Raw genomic sequence first — 20,494 nt, forward strand, 5'->3', positions numbered from 1 at the left:
AGAATACAAGAATCACCATCCATTCAGACTCCCTCCTGAGCTAAGGCAGCTTTGGAGCAGTCATTTGAGGAATAGAAAGAACCTTTGAGTGATTTGTTTGGGGATGAGGTTTATGAGAGAGGCACTAACAGTGAGCATTGAAAAAAAAAAAAAACCAAAAAAAAAAAAAGAAACACTCTAGTGGAAATCTTGAAAGCAAATTACTAGAGTTGGGAGATGGTCAGTGATAAAAGTTCTTGCTAGCTACTTTTTCAGAAGATCTAAGTTCTATTCCCAATGACCACATTGCAAAGCTCCCAGACATATGCCTGTGGCATGAAGGGAACAACTTCCTGGAGCTGGTCTTCACTTTCCCATGTGTTTCTTGAGGGCTGGCTTGGTGGGAGCCATTTTGCTCCCAGAAGACCTTTTTTAAGAGGCTTTTATCGCAAGTTGTGGTAACTGAGGTAAGAGGGGGACAGAGCTCTGAATAGTTCTTACCATGTATACCTGTTTTCCTTTATCTCATAAAGATTTGAGACAATTCACAAATAAGCATTCTAAGTGAAGATAAGATAGCCCCACTCTCCTTTTGTCTCTTAGCTTCTTTTGACCTCCTTTCTTTACCTCATCAAAGAACTACTTTTGAGAAAACTGCCATATTGTTACCATGTTGGACCAGAGCGGCTAAGAGCTGAGCTTGTTGATCTGTTAAGGACATTCATATTGCTAACATTCATGCCCATCCTGGCACTGCTACTTTCCTCAGCTGTCTTTGCTATTTATAAACCCATTTTCCTGGGGTGCTGCTTAGTGTTTGTGTGTTTTGATCCATGCTAATACATATTAAAATCAAAAAATCAGGTTTACATTGGGGCCTTTGTTGTTACTTTTTTTTTTCTTTTCTTTTTTTTTCAGAGCTGGGGACCGAACCCAGGGCCTTGCGCTCGCTAGGCAAGCGCTCTACCACTGAGCTAAATCCCCAATCCCCTTGTTGTTACTTTTTAAGAGTCATAAGATGTTTCTAAATTCAAGTTTACCATTTTATTGGCCAAAGAAGAACAAAGAATTCTCTTTTTCAGGACCACATGTTTATATTCTGTTTTGCTAATTTATATAAAGGATAAAGTAGGTTTTTGATGTTTAAAACAAGCTTCATTTTCCTGACTAGAGCTACATGGTATCCTGCTTGTGTTAGCAGCAACTCCTCTTCATGAGAGATGGGATGCAAACTGCCCAACCCTTTCATTTGCTTTCTGCCACAGCTTTCTGTTCAGAGATCCTGGGTTTAACCCACTCATTAGATCCTTTGATTATGGCCTTTTATGGATTAAAAAAATTTAAGTAATTTAGTCACACTTTGTCATTCCTTTTGATTTTGACTGCATTGCTAGATGTTGAGTATAACAGACTTCCACCCAAGTGGGAGGAGCATGCAGGCATTAATGCAGATGTGTATTTTTAGTTATTTTAAAATAAACATATGTTGGGAGCAAAAGAAACAAGCCAACTTAGGATAATATGGAAAAGGAGTCTTGAGATGAATGTTGTAAAGTTGAGGCAAGCAGAGGCTCCCGGCATAGTGTTGTCACCCTCCCTTGTGTCCTGACTCTCACCTGCTTTTCCATGTGCTTGTTGTTTTTAGCTTCCTTCTTCGTCAACATGGGGACAGCAGTCTAACACCACAACATGTCAGTCCCAGGCCACACTGTCATTGGCTGAGATCCAGAAGCTGGAAGAAGAACGAGAACGCCAGCTTCGAGAAGAGGTAAGCAATAAAAGCAGCCTGGTCCCATATTCCAGGCAGCTTGGCGTACACTGTGGGTGGACAGCTCTTGATGATTACTCTCAGAATCTCTGTATGCCAGAGTTTGACCCAGTCTTACTAAACCGTGTAGCATGGTTTAGGCCCTTTGGTGTATATGAAAAACTTAGTAGGAATTGTAGAAGACTGAATAACATAATTGTTTCCTGGAACTTTTTTTTAAAGTTTTTTAGATTTATTATTATTTTATGTATGTAGTGCTTGAAGTGGTGGGCCTCCATGTGGGTCTGGGAATCCAATCCAGATCCTTTGCAACAGCAAATGCTCTTAACCACTGAAAGTTCTAGACCGTTCTGGAACTTTCTAATGTAGCTTTTCAGCTTTTCTTTACTTTATAAATAAAAGTAGATAGCCACACAGATGACACTAATGAATTCAGTGGGTTTTTTTTAAACAATAAATAAAAGGAAAAAGATATGAGATTGGGAGAGGAGTTGGAGTTAGAGTGGGAGGCAGACATTTTCGAAATACATTATATGCATGTATAACATTGTCAAAGAATAAGAAAAAATATTATTTAAAAAAGATACATAGGGTGTTGAGATCTGTGGGGATGTTTTGCTGCACCCTGAATTGCTCATGTTAAACTACTCTTGACAAAAGCAACTAAAGGGAGAGAGGGAAGTGAAGACAGCAGGACTTGAAGCAGCTGGTCACATTGTGTCCACAGTGAAGAAATGAAAATGAGGCCATACTAAGAGACTGTTCCTTTAGTCCTTTGTACAGCCCAGGTCCCAGTCAGGGGCTATCTTCTCATCTGAGCCAGTATAATCAAGATAATTTCCCACACCCAGAGATTTATTTTCTCGATGGTTCTAAATCATGTCAAGTTGCCAGTTAATACTAACCATGGTAAATCCATTTCTGAATTTGTTTCAAAGGCGGGGTATATTTATCTCTGCTTCTAACTTTAATACTGTTGGAGAAGAAGGTTATAAAAGAACGAGATATTGGAGAGGAGGGTGGGAATAAGTTTTTAATAGCAAGAAGATGATGAACTCACAAGACCTGCTGTAGGGTAGTCTGGAAGTACAGCCAAGTACAGTGATGGCCACAGAGATCATCAAGCAAACTATATGATCTAGAGGGTGAGATGTGTCAGAACAAGAATTGGTAGCAGGAGGGAGAGGCCGGGGAGTTGTGGGTGGCACTGGGGGTGGGACGATAGATTGTTTATGCTTAAGTAGTGTGCCTGCAGAGTCCCTTAGACAAATGAGAGGTGTAGCCATCTTGAAGAACATGCTTTATGTAGCCAGCACAGTTTGTTGGAGAATGCAAGCTATCATGTTTGCATCTACATTGTGCTATTCACTGAACTAGGCAGCTGCAGCTGCAGGAGAGAGAGATGGTGTGTGTGTGTGTGTTTGTGTGTGTGTGTGTGTGTGTGTGTGTGTGTGTAGATAGGTACTCATGTCCATCTGTTTTGTGTGTGTGTAGATAGGTACTCATGTCCATCTGGGGTGTGTGTGTGTGTGTGTTTGTGTGTATGTATGTGTGTGTGTGTAAAATAGTGGAAATCATCCAGTAGGTTAAAGCATTTCTCTGCCTTAAAATTGCCTTCTCACTTTAATGTAAAACAAAGGATTAAACTTTACTTTTGGAATAATTTTCTAGAAGGTTATCAGCAAATGGATGTCTCAGAGCAGAGTATTTCTGTTTTCAAGGCTAGCAATTGTTTTAATGGTTTTAGCCTCTGCTCATTGGAAAGTTAATGTGAACAAGCATCAGAGTCCATCCAGGCTCCCTATGCTCAGTAGCCATTCTGTTGCTGAGCAACATCCCAGCCAGTGTTTTGTCCCAGCCCTGTTTCCCCAAAGTTAGCACCTCACTCTTTGTTCACTTGAATATATCCTTGGAACCTTTTATTCTCCTGTATCCTATAGAGCATGAAATTCTTTTCTATGCTTATTTGTCATGTGGAGAAACCCAAGATAAATGGTACTTGTTTTGCCTTCTCCGGAGCACCCTGCCTGTAGCTCTCTAACCTGTTCAGTTTGACTGTGCTCAGTGCTATGCAGCTCTTGGTGTTTTGGGGTTTGTTTTGTTTTTTCCTGCAGTTCCAGTCAGTTGCATGATTGCCCTAGATAGATTTGGATTTGTACCTTTTCTGCCTGTCTTTGTATCATTATTGGTGGGCACACTTCCTCAGTTTTATCTTTTAGGTTTTCTGTTAAGCTTTTAGCTTGTACTATTTTGTTTTAAACTTCTGAGTTACAGTGTATAGCTTTTTATTATTTTAGTGAATGCACCATCAACTCTCTGGGGAAGTAGTTCTCTCCCTTCCTAATGCTGCAACCTGTTAATACAGTTCCTCATGTTGTGGTGACTCCCAACCATAAAATTAGTTTATTGCAACTTAGTAACTCTTAAGTTTGCTACTCTTACGAATAGTATCTGGTATGCAGGATATCTTGATATGTCACCCCTGTGAAAAGGGTCATTTAACCCCTTCAAAGGTATCAAGACCCACAGATTGAGACCCCCTGCTCTAGGGATATTATTCGCTGATAGCTTTTTAAAAGCCAATTCAGAGGTACAGAGATGGCTCAGCAACTAAGAGTACTTGCTGCTCTTGCAGAGGACCCAAGTTTGATTCCTCACACCGACATGGAGGCTCACCACAGTCTGTAACTTCAGTTCCGGGAGTTCAGTGCTCTTCCACTCTCTGCTGGTGCTGTAGGCACATGGTACACACATACCTGAAGGCAAAATACTCATGCACAGTAATCAATTTTTTAAAGGCAATTCCTATTTTCTATTGTTTGCTTTTACTGAATTTTATTTGTTTATTTTGGTCCCTTGCTTTTAGCTCAGAAGCATATGCTAAATGTTCAGTAGATCTGGGCTATTTGTCAAGGGTCTCAAACGTTTATCAAAGGTTCTGCTATACACGTCATGTTGATACTATTGGGTTTTCTCTGGGCTGTTTGTTGGGGGGCACCTTGAACACTTGGTGGTACTTACTTGTGCCAGTCAGATTATTGTAGAATTGTGTGTTAATCTGGGGTCACTTTTCCAAATGGAAAATTTTGTTTTCTGCTTCAGGAGAGAGGGAGCAAGGAGAGAGACAGTTGCTCAGTGGGCAAAGGAGGCAGTTGAGGGTCTTACACTTCAGCCAGCCTGCCTGCCTGAGATACCATGTATGCACCTCCAGTTCTGAGCTTTCTGTCTAAGCAGACCCATTTGTCTGTCAACTTCTTTCACTTATGCTTCAGTTTATTGCATGTTAATGTAATTTCCAGCTTTATACCTTTCTATCTAGTTATTTGTGCGTGTTCACATACAGGTAGAAGGATGAAAGACAGCATCAGGTGCTTTTTTTTGCTTTCTTTGGTTTTTATTTTGTTTTTGGAGCAGTGTCTCACTTACTAATAAGTAGGCCAGGCTGGTTAGCCTATGAAACTCCGGCATCTACCTGCCTGTCTCCACCTCTGCAGTGCTAAGTTAGTAAGCAGAGCATGCTTTCTCATAGGGACCTTACTCTGGTCCCCAAGCTTGCAGAGCAAGCATTTCACTTACTTAGCTATCTTCCCTAGCCCTACTCTATGATTAAAAAAATCTTACCTGTGTCTGTTGTCCTTTACTGGTTTACGCTTCTAAAAAAGTCTGTGTAGCTGGGCATGTGTTACACACCGGTAGTGTTGGTGCTTGGGAAACTGGCAGGGAAAGTTTCAGTTCCAGACCTAGTTGGGCTCTGTGTAGTGAAATCCCATCTCAAGGCCACACACAAACAAATGTACAAAAAGTATATATGTACTTTCATTTTGATGGAACTTTGGGAAGTGAACATTTTATTTCTGCACTTAACCAAAAAACCTTCTGCATTCGTGAGAATTCCATATTTAGTCTTGGTTTTCCTCTCAGTACCACTTGACATCTGTCTTAATTTAGTCAAAAGAATTAACCCCATTTTGCTTTTAAACAGCTATTGTGTATTAATACTCTATTGTGTCTGATGCTTATAACTAGTGTAAAAACAAGTCCTGAGGTGGCTGTGCTTTTCCAACAGCAAAGGCGTCAGCAGAGGGAATTGATGAAAGCTCTCCAGCAGCAGCAGCAGCAGCAGCAACAACAGAAACTCTCAGGTTGGGGGAATGTCAGCAAACCTGCAGGTACCACCAAGTCTCTACTAGAGATCCAGCAGGAAGAGGCCAGGCAGATGCAGAAGCAGCAGCAGCAGCAACAACAGCAACAGCAACACCAGCAATCAAACAGAGCCCGGAACAGCACAGTGGGTTTCTTTTCCTGAGCACATGCTTGTCAACTGCTTCTTAGTTATCTTTTCAAACTATCTTTTTGATATTAACCAGAGTCTTTTTGTCTTTTTAACAGCATTCCAGCCTGCACACCAGCATTGGGAATTCTGTATGGGGCTCTATAAACACGGGTCCTCCTAACCAGTGGGCGTCTGATCTAGTCAGTAGTATCTGGAGTAATGCAGACACCAAAAACTCCAACATGGGGTTTTGGGATGATGCAGTGAAAGAGGTGGGACCTAGAAATTCAACAAATAAAAATAAAAACAACGCCAGTCTCAGGTAGGGCTTATAATCAGTACACCCATGTACCTTGATGGGTGGGAGAGGAGGGAGGGTGGTAGAAGGGATGTTAGATACAGTTAACATTTCATCTATGCCCAAGCATGTAAACCATCATTTTGGTGACTGTTTTCTACCCAGTGAGACACACCTGATTGTTCCCTGGGCTTTTCCTACTGCTGAACACTTAATGCCTTGCCTACTACATGGTGACTGTCTGATAATAATAATAAGAGAATACTTTTTGTTGTTAACAATGTTTTCTCTAGGTAACTTAGGTGGTTTTTTGTTTTGTTTTTGTTTTTCTGATTTGTATGTTTAAGCTATACTAGAATGAGCATTCCAAATACTTGTATAGTAGCCCTAAACTTACTGTATGGCAAATCAGCTGAATTTCATCTTCATCTGTCTATCTTACCTTGGTAGCCAGTGCTGTTGAATGAGCATGGGTTGGTCTGTTACATTCATGAACTCAGATCCCAGCACTGATACTTAGTAGCTGTGTGACCTTGGGCAAGAGAGAACCTCTTTTGGGCCTCAGTTCCCTCATGGGTAAAATGAAGATAATAACTTTATGAGTGTAGTTGTAAGGAGTAAACAAACACACAACGTAGTAAAGTGCCTGGCATATAGTAAGTACTTAATAAATGGTGGTGTGTCAGATTAATTTTACTGAACTTCTTTGCCAGGCACTGTTAGGCTCCAGGCCTTTGCTCAAGTGTCTTCATTCCTTATTATAACCCAAAGAAGTATTGGTGCCATTTTGCATATGAGGAAACTGAGGCTTAGTAAATTAAACAGCCTACCTAAGGACATGGAGGAAGAGCTTCATTGTTTTTCTCAAAATAGAAGCCCTGTAGACTAGGATATTAGCTGAGGCTAGTTTTTAAGGAGGTGTCCAATCAAAATATTTGATTTTTTTTTCTTGTATAGAGCTAAGAACTGGCTTACTGGGCAGCTGTCCATGTTGCCTGTACAGTATTTATGGTATTGTAGCATCACGTAGTAACAGTTTCTGGGAATATAATATCGCCCTATTGTTTTGCTTTAGTAAATCTGTAGGTGTGTCTAACCGGCAGAATAAGAAAGTAGAAGAAGAAGAAAAGTTGCTGAAGCTCTTTCAGGGAGTAAATAAAGCCCAAGATGGATTTACCCAGTGGTGTGAACAGATGCTTCATGCCCTTAATACGGCAAATAACTTGGATGGTAAGAATTGGGGAGGGAATCCCAGCATGTGGATTCACAGAGCAGGACCTACAATGAGGTTGGCAGGTTGGAACAGTAAGCCAGGACGTAGAGAATGAAATCTGTGGGGGTCAAGTCCTGTACCGTCCATTAAAAAACCTGACTCTTGTAGCATTACTCATGAAAAAAGTCCTATAAAACTATGCTCAAATAAATTATGAGCAGTTACCAAACAGTAAGCCAGCTGAGGCTGCCTTAGTGATGTTCAGGACAAAGGGGGTCACTATCTCTCATTACCCAGTTCATGAGAAGTATTCGCAGCTGTGTTAACATGTGTAAGAGAAAGTTAAATGCCATAGTTGGGGACCAAAGCAATGGGACATCATTTCCTTCCTGCTTTGGGAGGTGATGGAAATTGTGAAAGAATAAGTAGACTTGCTTTGTATGGGCTGAGACTGTAGAAATAAAGGCAAATTTCAAGAAGAGCATGTTTGTAAACAAAGCTAACTCCTTAGATGGAAGTGAACCCACTTCCCGCCCCTAGGTAATCAACAGTGACTGTTGGTCATGCTGTAGAAGACTGTCTTAGCTGATAGACCGAGGTGATAGCTGACCTACAGCCAGCAATTTAACAATGAACAGGGAAGAATTGACTGGCTCCTTTGCAGCATTGTAACATTAGCTAAGAGTCTAAAGCCTTCAGAGAAAACAGATTTGCATAGTAGTGATGCCTGCCATCCATTAAGCACCTACCATGTGCTGGGCACTAGCTGGGCTAACACAATGTTATCCCAGACACTCTTTTTTTTTTTTTTGCAGTAAATTGTGAAGATACCTTTACAAGGTAGGTGATATTATCCCCATTTTATGAATTAGGAAACAGAGGCTCAGAATGGTTAAGTAACTCATCAAGGTCACACAGCCAGCAGACTTCAGAATCAAGTTTTAAACCCATGTCTGTCTAACTCTGGTGTTTGTGTTTTTTTCTGAAAGCACACAATTTCCATTTTCCACTTAATGCTCTCTAAAAAACATAATACCCCAATTAATTACAAGTTTCAGAAGATGTATACTGATCTATATACCATAGCTGTCGTGGTAGCTGACGTCCATCATCACACTTAATGAAGAAAGAAGGGAACAGTCCTCAGGTTGCTTTAGTTTTAGACAAATGCCTGTCAGTCATTGTAACATGGAGTTGAACCAACCTAACATTCAGTGAAGTGTGGTGTGTTGTGTCTTTGTTGGATGGTGCTGTTGTGGAATTCTCAGCACTGATGGGTCTCTTTCATCTGTATTAGACAGATAAGAGTCTCTCCCACAGCAGCCACAGAGCATTTACACTCCTGCCTGTGCTACTGTGGTGACATAGTAACACGGAGGCTGTGTCTCTGTACATGGGGTTTGTTTTAGTGTTTGGTCTCACGTCTCCTTCCCTCTTTTACTGCAGTGCCCACGTTTGTTTCTTTCTTGAAAGAAGTGGAGTCTCCTTATGAAGTCCATGACTATACCAGGGCCTATTTAGGAGATACTTCTGAGGCTAAGGAGTTTGCTAAGCAGTTCCTTGAGCGCCGTGCCAAACAGAAAGCCAACCAGCAGCGTCAGCAGCAGCAGCAGCAACAGCAGCAGCAGCAACAACAGCAGCAGCAGCAGCAGCAGCAGCAGCAGCAGCAGCAGCAGGTATAAAGTAACAGTGTATACAGTACCTGTGAGTAGGAATGTCTGTAAATGTTGAGAAGACAGGGAAGTTTAAAAAATATATTGTAAATGCATCTAAAACTTTTCAAAATCTGTATGACCTTCACAGTACATATCTGTGTAAATGTTCCAGATAGCAAATAGAGCCAAGGTACTTGAGTCTGTTTTCTTGATTCATATATATGTTTTAGTTGAGCTGCAGATCCCAACATAACCCATGTATTTCTGTCAATCCTGTCAGCAGTGTCACTGTATATGGCGTTTGACAGGTATTTCGTGGTGCTGTTGAAGGGGATGTGAAGATACAGTTAATCTTTGTTCCTTGTTGTAGCTTTGTTCTAAACCAGTGGTTCTCAACATTCCTAATGCTGCAGCCCTTTAATGTGGTTCCTCATGTTGTGGCGACCTCTAGCCATACAGTTATTTTCATTACTACTTCATAACTAATTTTGCTACTGTTTTGAATCATGTAAATATCTGAAATGCAGGATATCTGATATGCAACCCCTGTGAAAGGGTTGTTTGACCCTCCCAAAAGGGGTCATGACCCCCTCAGGTTTAGAACCACTACCCTATAAAGTCTGAATGACTAGAAAATCAGAGTACCAGCATTGCCTCTGTGGATTACACAGGGTTAAGTTCTGCGGGTCTCATTAACACAGCGTCTTATCTCGGTACATAATGTGTCTCGGGATTTTGTTAGAGGCATTGCTGATTCCTTAATACTGATTCTCACCAGGCAGCTGTCATTCTCCCTTGTACAACCTCCACTGCTCATCTTCTCCCTCAGATGGAGCATAGTCTTTCTGGGCTCAGAAGGGCTTGATAGCACCTAAGCCTTAGAGGCCGTAACAGTGAAATCAGTCACAGAGGCACAGAGATGTGAAAACATTGTACCAGATGACTGACAGAAAGAAGCAAAAGGTTTACAGGGTGTGAACTGAAGTAGGAAGGTGGATGGATGCTCCTTTGTCCTGCTTCAGCTGAGACCATGCGCCTTGGGTGTTAAAGATTATTTTGCCTCTCTGAGCATGTGTGCTCATAATGACCATAAAAAATAAACTAACAATTCAGTGACATGTGGGATCTTTGAGGACTGGCAATGTATGTTTTCTGAAAGACAAATTGGTAAGGCTCATAAAGAAGATAAAAATATTCATATCCTTGAACCACATTATTCTGCTAGAGAGGATAACTGCATTGTAGTTCTTTCTGAAGATGTGGAAAAATACAGTATAGCACAAGGCATTTTAGATCTAACTGAGTGGAGCAGACTTAGGGCTATATATAACAGAGCACAGTAGAACGGATGTCTCAGGACACTGCAGGAGCAGTGGTATGAAGTAATTCAGGAGGACCTGTGGGATGCTCTCCTGTAGGTGAGACAGCAAGGGAATCCTATGTGCATGTGCCATAGAGTCCACAGTGCTTTCTCCGCTCCTTCCTTGGCACTGGCCCCTGATCTTTGAACTGGAGTCTAAGAACAATAAGAATAAAGGATATAGGGCTGCTGTATAGTTAAGCAGTTAGCCAGTGTTGGAGCCGTATTCAGGTAACAAGTCCATTCTGGGATTGCACTATAAATACCATATCTGGTTTTAGCTTTTGATATACTGCCAGTTAGTTCTCTGGCTTGTGGACTAGAGAACAGCAGTGTTTTCCTGTGAGTCAGGTGTATGTGTTGCCATAGAGTTGAAGCCTGCAGATAGCCAAGTGCTGTGAATTGCAGTTTTTTGTTGTTGGGTTTTTTTGTTTGTTTGTTTGTTTGTTTTGTTTTTATTTTTGTTTTTTTGGGGGGTTTTTTGGTGCTATTTGGTTGGTTTATTTTTTGTTTGTTTGTTTGTTTTGTTTTGTTTTTTGTTTTCCCACAACAGGTTACTCTGTATAGCCTTGGCTGTCCTGGAACTTGCTCTGTAGACCAGGCTTAGTCCTAACTTATAGAGATCTTGCCTGCTTCTGCCTCCTGAGTGCTAGGACTACAGGTGTGAGCCACTACTTACTGCCCGACTACATTGCATTTCTTAATAGATGACACAGACGCTGTCTCTGATGGAAAACCTAGGACATTCGTTCTGATAGAGCTAGAGTGAAAAAGTTTTAGGAAAGACTTTGTAGCGACATCAGACATGAAGTAGAGTATTGTAAATGAGGACTCAGTGGCCCTCTCTTAGTGCTGAGACTGGTTTGGGCTTTTTTCTTCTTTTTTTTTTAAATTTATTTTTAAAATTATTTTAAATTGTATGTTGTGGGTCAGTTATTATGTGCACACGAGTACCTGCACGATCAAACATGCCATACCCCTGGAGCTGCAGTTACCGCCTGGCACAAAGGCAGACTCGGGTCCTCTACAAAAATAGTGTGCACCCTTAACCGCTGAGCCATCTCCTCAGCCAGGGCAAGCACTCTTGCCCTGTGAGCTGTCTCACCAGGACTTTGGTTAACAGACTCACACTTGACAAGGCAAAGGCAAACCTGCCATTCTCTCAAAGCCACCTCTCATGCACGGTATAATTGTAGTGCTGTTTTGTGTCTTGTTTCACAGGACTCTGTCTGGGGGATGAACCATAGTACACTCCATTCGGTATTTCAGACCAATCAAAGCAACAACCAACAATCAAATTTTGAGGCTGTGCAAAGTGGCAAGAAGAAGAAAAAGCAGAAGATGGTTCGAGCAGATCCCAGTTTATTAGGTAAGAATAGGTCTGGAGTCTCAGGTGGGGTGAGAGGAAGGTTTTAGGTACTGACAGTAACCAAATACATCACTACAGTCTTTCATGAAAAGGTTTATTTTACTGTGTGGTTTTAAGAGTAGTAGACAATCTTTCCTGAGCATGTAAGTGTAGAAGATGTGCCCATGTGCTGGGATAAGCAAACTGACAGTGTTCTGGTCCCCCAAACTTTAAAGCATTGCTTAGCATTTCATACAGAGATAACAAAAATGGACGACAGCAGAGCTAGTTCAGAAGCTCGAATGCTGATTTGTGCTGGAAGCGGATGTTCAGTGAAGCAGAGCTTGTTAACCCACATTCTATAGGTACTGAGTGACTGCACTGCTAGGACACTGCGTTGTCTCAGCCGGTGAACTGGAGCTGCAGGCCGCCTCACTCCTCTGTGGTAGACACCTCCTTCCCCGTTGAGTACTGAGGGCTGTTGTCCTCACATACAGCAGCTTTCCTAAAAAAGCAGAAGCCTAAATTAGGGCTTTAAAGACGCCAGGGCGGTGGAACAGTGTTTCATAAATAATGAATGAGGGTTGCTGGGTTTCTTAAATTGGCCCACAAGCCCACAAATAGTGCTGAAAGGCATTTTTGTTTGTTATTGGAATATTTCAGCTGTGTATTTATTTGAAAATTTGAACACTGAAGTACAAAATGAAGGTGTGAAAAACCCACCCAGTACCAGCAACTGCAGCGGAGTAGAGGGAGTTTGCTTTAGGCCTTCAGACAACAGCTGAAACAGTTGAGGACTCATTCAGGGCAGAGGAACCAGGAAGCCATCTTGGGAGTTGCTCGCTCTCAAGAGGCCTATCACAAATTCTTATCAACTTGTGGTTGTGGATGTTATTGAAAAAGTCCCTTCACGACGTGACCAGTAGCGTTAGTGTTCCAGTGTCTCATCACTTATGAGTCAGTGATGCTTCTCCTGAGCGGATTCCATTCCCAGAGAGCCTTTCCTGTACAGGTCCACTTGCATCTTTCTTCTTGTCTTCCTTCTATGCCCAGTCTAGTGTAAATCTTAAGCCTAAGAGACTTAAATTCCAGCCAGCTGCTTGAGATTGAGCCCCTCGGCTGTCAGAGCAGTCACTCATAAACTTACTGTTTCTTTTAGGGTTTTCAGTCAATGCCTCGTCAGAGCGACTGAACATGGGTGAGATTGAAACTCTGGATGACTACTGAGTACCTGCCGCTGTGCCAGCCTTCCCTCTCCTGCCTAGTGACCATGGTTTCTCCTCATTGGATACAACATACGTTCACTATTTGCTCTGTCACCCTGCAACAAATCACAGAACCAATCATCTCAGGCTTTTTTTTTTTTTCCTAGCCCTTTGTGTCCAAGATTACTTTAAATCACTGTTGGTGAGCATCTCAGACTGTACCTAGGTGGACCAGACCTTTGTCTTGGGGGTGGCAGCTGGGATTGCTCCCCAGCAGGGCTAATGCTGGCAGCACACATTCACTGTGCGTTGGTTTTATCTACTGTCTCCTGGAAGTGTGTTGGAATCTGCCAATAGCAGATTACTTTCTCTTGTCGCTCTTCTTGTTCTGTTTTGTTCTTTCTCCCCATCCCTCTGGCCCACCCCATACAGGCAAAGGGCCTTAACTGGTGGGGTTGTGAAGAGAGTTAATGGTTAATAGACATGGGCCAGTAACAAACACCCCCGGACAGTAACTTCTCTATTGCCACAGACAGGCAGAATCTGTCTGGAGGTTGCATGGCCATCAGTAACATGGGGATTACATCAAAGGCCGTGAGGGGTTTAGATTGGCTCGTTTGGTGTTGCTTTCCCTCGCTGTTTTTTCTGAAGAAAGAATTCATGTGTTCTTCATTAGATAGTGACTTTCCAAGCAAGCTGTGGTCTTCCCTGACATACTCCAACCTTACTACTGGACAAAGGAAACCCTATGGCCTGGGACAGGGACTTAATTTTCCTTTCATATAAAAACTGATCCCCTCCCCCTCCCATAAATATTTTTACTTCAAAGGACTAGGACCAGTTTGTTTTGGGCCCTTATGTGAAAATTTGTCTCGTTTAAGAGGCATCTTTACCATATGTATGAATTTGTGTAATTTCAACTAAGATAGGGATAAAAACTTTTGCTTCTGATGAAAGCTGGGAATTTCACCTGTTCCTCAGAGCACCGTGTGCATGTTTTTCCGTGGCCCTGAAAAGGTCTTGTGGAACAATTCTGGGATGGCAAGTTGCTTGCCTTTTCTGGAAAGAGAATGTACAAAGCCTGACCATCTTTAAGACCTTCATCCGTGGACACCACTGTGCAGGAGGATGCAGTGGGGGGTGGGGATGGGCAGCACAGGAGCAGGAGGCCAGCTCCACACTTCCACAGCTAGTCCAAGTGTGCTCAAGCTCTGCAGAAGCAGGCTCTGCCTCTGCGCCACGCCTGATGGACATCACCTGGGATAGTCTAACACCTTGGCGGCAGCTGTGGGTCGGCTGGGCCTGTGCAAGAGGCGCACGCGGTGGTGGGCAGCTCAGCCTCGGTGCCTGGGCAAGGCTGGGGTTGCTCTGAGAGCAGTTCAGTATTGGAAGATTATATTTGGTTTCTATTTTTATTGTTTTGGATCACCATTCTCCCTATCCCTTCTTACCTCTCCCTCCTAAACGTGTACAATAGCTATACAGAGACTGCTACAAACTTGTAAATAGTTTTTGGATCAAATAGCATAAGGAGATAGGGAACCATTAAAATGTGAGACTTCTCTCCTTTGCTTTGTAAATTCAAAAGGGGGGTGGGGAAGAGGGATAGTTAAAATGTTTACAAAAATTTAAGCTCCCTCGGAACTTTTGCCAGTGTGGAGGAAAATAAAAAAAAAAAAAAAACCTTAAATAAAATGTGGCTGTGGTCTCTCTGGGTGTCTTGTGCTCACCTCTCTTGAGGCTGAGCTTGGCATGGAACTCTCCCTCCTGATGTCATGGAGGGAGCAGCCATAAGTACCACAGGCTTTGGAGCCACAGGCAGCCTGTGCCACTCTGGGAGGAGCAGTGACTGTGTTTGGGAAGGGGGAGGTCCAGCTGAGTGTTGGGAAGCCTTGCTGTGCCGCAAAGCCTGCCTTCAGAATGTCCTTCCCTGAACCTGTGCAGCTCTTCTAAATCAAACTCGTTGTTCCAGCAAGATAAAAGTCAGTGTAGAAACAAGCTGGGACAGAGTGGACGTGTGGAGGGCCGAGCCCGTTAGGTAGCATGCCCTTTGATTAACCAGGAGCCTCATTTTTCTTTTTTCTCCCTGTTGGCTTCCCAGTTAGTGAACACCACTTTTCTGGGGACACTTTTCATCTCTTGACTATGCATTTTCATACTCCTTTAAATTGTTTCCTTCCTTATTAACTGGGGTTCTGTCGTTGGGGTGGGTGAAGGAGTCCCTGACATGCCAGGGATGGTGTGTGTTAAACTTACATTCTGCCACTGGGTGGCACCCCCATCCTTAGTTTTAAAGTCCTTGGTGTTTTAGAGGATTGGGTCAGAACCCTTTCATTATAACGAAATCTTAACTAATTTAAAGAGGTGTACTGTTTAGCATATAATCTACATCTTCCAGTATGCTCTGAAACACCTGTAGATTGTTTGAAATGCCTCGGTTCATGGAATTGTTATGTGAGAAAATGATGACGATTATGTTCAGCACTGGTGTGATTCCCCAGAGTACATCCTGGGCAGGTTCAGCCAGGCACTGCAGAACCTTGGGTACTGAGAACCAGCAGTTTGTGTTTTGTGTACTGGGTTTATATACACAAACCTTGATAGAGACTGTTTCCAACATAGCTTCAGTTCTGGTCACTGTTCTTCTGTAGAAAATTTCAAGTTGTAACTAGCAGTGGCCTTGTATTGGTAATTTTTTGGTTGTGAGTTAAGGAAAGGATCATCCTGTAACCTCATGAGTTGAGCTGTCAGATGGGACTGCTTGCTTTCTGAGGGCTTAGTAAGGTAGACCTTCCCAGACTGCCTCTCAAGTGAGCGACAGCTCGTGATAGGAGGCTAGAACTCAGCTGGTGTTTGCGGGGCTGTTACCCTGGCTTTAGTGGGGATGATGGGCTTGGCAGTGATGCTGGGTCCCCCTTCCATTGGGTTCCTTGCTGTGATAATGCTGTATTTGATTCCAGGAATAGGAGCATGGCCTCCATCACACTCACCTTCGTGGAAGGAGTGGCAAGACCACAGTGCCAAAGAGTGTATATTCACTTAGGGAAGAACCAGCATAAAGTGAGTGAATTTGTCTGTCTCCATCAGGGACTGTTTTCCTGTTGAGAGGAGGAGTTGTGCTTTAAATTTCAGGGCCAACCATGATACTTATATTTTTCACTTTTTAAAACCGATACATGTGTGGAGGTCCAATGCTCAGGTCCTCAGGACTTGACAACAAGCACCCCCTCCCCCCAGAATTTTTAGTGCAGGCATTTTATCTATGTATGTACAGCACACACATAGCACACTATCCTATTTTAAATGGGCATAGTAGTGATAAGACTGACTACTATTCAATATAAAAAGCCCATGTGTGAGTCTAATGAGGCAAGTGATGCTCTGAGATGAACATTCTTGTGGGGTTTGTGAAGTAGACCTTCACCAACAGAGCAGCTAGCATGCAATGCAAACATAACCATATACGTCTCTCACAGAAAGAAGCTGGCCATCTAATTGAGTTTGGTAGGACCCCAGTGAAAGCCTAACTGACAGTGTCTTTAGTGGTGCTTGACCAGCTAATTCTTGGTGTCCTACTTTGCTTCTCTGTAGCTATGATAAAAACCAAAACCAACTTGAGGAAAGAGGTTCATTCATCTTAAAAGTTGCAGGGAAAGTCAGGAAAGGACCTGGAGTGGGAACTGAAGCAGAGGACGTAGAGAAATGCTGTGCTGGCTTGTCTGCCGTGGCTTACTCAGCTACCAGGACCACGAGTTCAGGGTTGGCACTGCCCACGGCAAGCTCATCAATCTTTAGTTGAGAAAATGGCCCATAGATCGACTTCCCTGTCAGTCTGATAGAGGCATTTCTCAGTCACCTTCTGTCTTCCCAAATGACCCAGGCTTGTGTATCAAGTTGACAAAACTTTAGCATGACCTACAAGCCACTTTATAAGTGATAGGCTTGAATATATAGGTAAGGCACAGCATCTCAAGTAGGGGACAGCCACTATTTTGATGACTTTAAGTTGACTCAGGGAAATGTAACAATCTCTAAAGCAGTGTGGCATGGCTTCTAGAAGGTTTCGTTTTTATAACTATCTTCTGATAACCATTTCTTTCTGTCTTATCTCTGGGACTGCAGTGCTTACTCGGGATCACGGATCATCAGAGAGCACTAAGGCAGACAGATGTGTAATGCTCACTGTCAGATATTTGATTCCCTAGGATTGGTGATCACATACAACTTCTGCTGATGCTAGTTACCCAGAGAGGCTGAAGTCCTCTGTGTGGGGATTTCAGCTCTAAGTTTACCAGTGAAACTAGAGTTTCCCCTGTGAGACAAATAGCATGTTGACTCTGAGGGCACAGGGTGACTCCTTCCCCACAGCTGCCTACAAGATGTCCTTGCTGCAGGGCTGGCATTCTGGAGATGGACTTCATAAGATGGTTTGGGCACGTGGTTAGCTGCTGTTGACCTTAGAAAACAGCCAAGACTCTTTAAGGATTATTTATTCTTAGCCCCAAAAGAGGACATTAGTGCCCCTCCCCACTGTCTTTGTTACTATTAGAAATAAATGGTCCTTAAAATGATCAGTGGGTCAATAGTGGGTTTAGTTTCCTGTAACAGGAAAGGCCAGGCAACAATTTCTAATGGTTTATTTCTCAAGTGGAATTGGAGCTCATCAGTCTAAGGCTCGTGGTGACTCCAGGACCTGGATTCTTTCTACTTTATCAACATGACCATGGCTTTCATCCTTAAGATCATTCCAAGGTGACTGTTGGAGTCCCCATCTACATTCCTGTATATGAGACAGGATGAACGTGTGGACAAGGCAAAAGCTCAGGCAAAAGTTTCAAGGACCTTCCTTGCTTGAGAGTCTCACTCTGCATTTCCCACCTTACCAAGTACACATGTATGCCATATGGCTAGTTCTAAGAAATGGAATAAAATTTGGAATTTTCTCTGAGTATTTGCAGTCCTAAGTGCCATTGGGATTCTGGCACTAAAAAATGGGAAGAGTGGGTGTTAATAATTGATGGCTCCCATGGTTGTCTCTTCTCTGGAAGCAAGATAGCTGTGTGAAGTGGTTGAGTTTGTGCAAATAGATCTTGAGAGGCCAGCATAGTGCTTCAACAGGTTGACCAGTGGAGCAAGGATCTTCCAGTGAGAAGATTCAAAATCTGAGTTTCTGCCTTCTGTTCTTACACTGGGGTGGTGGTGATCCAGGTGGTTTCCACGTGACTCTGAGTACCCGGTTCTGTACACAGCTGAGTTTGTTTGGATACCCTGTTAGGATCCTGTGATTTGGATGTTGGTCTGGTTGACTGCTAGGATGGTAGCACTGGCAACTTTCTGTATTTGTTCCACCTCTGTTGTGGCATCAGAACATCAAGAGAGTTACAACGTTAAGAGTACCTTAAAGTCTAGTTAACTAAACAGTAGAATCCCTAGCCTCTGTATAGGGAAACATGTTAACAAGTGACAGTACATAGGAAGTAGGTAAGGTTCTTCATCTCAAGAAGGAGGTAACCACTATCTTAGATGTCTTTCAGTTGGATCAGGGAAGTCTTCTCTCCAAGGCAGTATACCATGGCTTCCAGAAGGCTCCATGTTAGCACTTAGCTTCATTATTAACTGTTCTTCCTGTCTTGTCTCTGAAACTGTTCTCACCGTCAGATTGTTTGGGGGTAGGCTGTACATTGTCCTGTTGTTGGTCTCTGTTTTAGTTCCCATCTACAGCAGAAGCAGCTTTGATGAGAGTTGAAGGAGTTGAAGGAAGACTGATTGATGGATACGACATTATGCCACGTGCAGTCATTTTGTTGCTATGTAGTAGTATTACATTACATTAGCAGAGTGATAGGTTTTCCCCTCTGCTCATGCCCTAGAGTCTCAGGTCCTTGGCCACTTTGAGCAGTGTCATGGAGAGGGTCTTAGAAGTGGCCTCAGCATCTGTGTGTGTTTCTTGCACTTTTTCTTTGTCTCCTTTTATTTTTATGTTTGTTCTTGTTTCTCATTTTTTTTAATTATTTTTTATTTATATGGCTGTTCATGTTATAATGGGGGGAATCTGAGAGGAATTGGGTGAGGAGAAACTAATCAGACTATATTATATTTTTAAAATCTATAAGTAGATGAATATAAGTGGTTTGTTTTTCCAGTAACATTTGTGCCTCGACCACACCAGTATGTCTTGCAGGCACATCAGTGCTGTGAGTCATAGGTCTTGTAGCAGAGCAGTATGGGTAAGTACCTTTGTCCTCAGGTAGCGTGCACAGCAGAGATGGAGCGCCTAGTTGGTCACCAGCTCAACTTCTCCATGTCCAATGACACAAGTACTGTCTTTGCAGTAGGGCCTTACCATTGGGTTGTGGAGAGTATCCAACAGCCTTGGCAATCGCCTGTGCTGTTTGGTGGGAAAGGGGGTGGTCATGAAACCCTTGGCCGACAACTCAATAAGACGCAACCCATTCCTGGTGGAGGAAGTTTTGCTCTGGCATAAAATGTCCAGTTGGGGTGTTGCCTTCCCTGTTATACAGTGCGTCTGTTTAGACTCCTCCCACATGTGTATATACATTTTAGGAAGCTTCTACACCAGTAGACTTCCATATGGTTTTTCAAGGGGCCTTTTGTGTTACTCGTTCCTCCCCATCATCCCTCATTACCCTGTCCTCCTCTCGCCTTCCTATCTAATCTTCATAACCTAGCTTCCCCTTTGTGTCTCTGTAACACTACTTTCTATTTCCCCTTCCTTGGCAAAGCTGTTCCCTCCTCCTGGTCGCTTACTAGGACCTAAACCCCTATGGTTGTTCAGATTGTAGCACATGTACAGAAATCTTAGAAGCTCATATCCACATATAAGAGAAAATATACAATGTTTGTCTTTTGGGGTCTGGGCTACCTTGCCCAGGATGATTGGTTTTTTTTTCTAGTTTCACCTATTTACCTGCACATTTTTATTTATTTTTAACAGCTGAATAATATTCCATTGCATAAACGTAATGTGTTTTTTTTTATCCTTCACCAGTTTGATGGACATCTAGGCTGTTTCCAGTTTCTGGCTATTGTTAATGGAGCAGCACTTAACGTGGACGCATACTTGGTATTTCTTAACTATCCATCTGAGTGTAGGCTGTATACCTTATGTCCCTTGTCATTAAACACTTCTGTTTCCTTGAAACAGTGGGGTACGTGCCCATATTGCAGTTATAAAAATTAGGGGATTAATGGTATGGAACAAATTCAATATCCAGGCTGTGCTAAGGTATCAACAGTCATCCCACCAAGAGCCTCAAAGCCTGCATAAGTGCACACAGTGCAGTGGTCATATCTCGTCTCTGGAGTCTCCTTCAATCTGAAGTCCTTGGTTTTTCAGCCTATCTGCTTTTCATACCTTGGCATGTTTCAGAGAAC

At 42.7% G+C, this 20,494-nt stretch overlaps 1 protein-coding gene across 4 annotated transcripts in view; it reads left to right on the top strand.

The window, feature by feature from the left end:
* Gigyf2 (GRB10 interacting GYF protein 2) overlaps positions 1-14,782 on the top strand; it is a 125,435-nt gene extending 110,653 nt beyond the window's left edge. For 2 of the 4 annotated variants that reach the window (XM_032901557.1, XM_032901556.1), the window contains 5 exons: positions 1,625-1,747; positions 5,814-6,035; positions 6,137-6,342; positions 7,394-7,548; positions 8,978-9,635. In XM_032901557.1, coding sequence (XP_032757448.1) covers positions 1,625-1,747; positions 5,814-6,035; positions 6,137-6,342; positions 7,394-7,548; positions 8,978-9,213 — 942 coding nt within the window. In that variant the 3' untranslated portion in view covers positions 9,214-9,635. Of the gene's footprint in view, positions 1-1,624; positions 1,748-5,813; positions 6,036-6,136; positions 6,343-7,393; positions 7,549-8,977; positions 9,637-11,767; positions 11,916-13,053 lie in introns of those variants that run through there. The other 2 variants (XM_032901560.1, XM_032901558.1) reach the window with 2 other exon arrangements.
* Positions 14,783-20,494: the final 5,712 nt, after the last annotated feature.

Source organism: Rattus rattus, chromosome 4 (assembly GCF_011064425.1).
Source record: "Rattus rattus isolate New Zealand chromosome 4, Rrattus_CSIRO_v1, whole genome shotgun sequence".
Taxonomy (NCBI): Eukaryota; Metazoa; Chordata; class Mammalia; order Rodentia; family Muridae; genus Rattus; species Rattus rattus.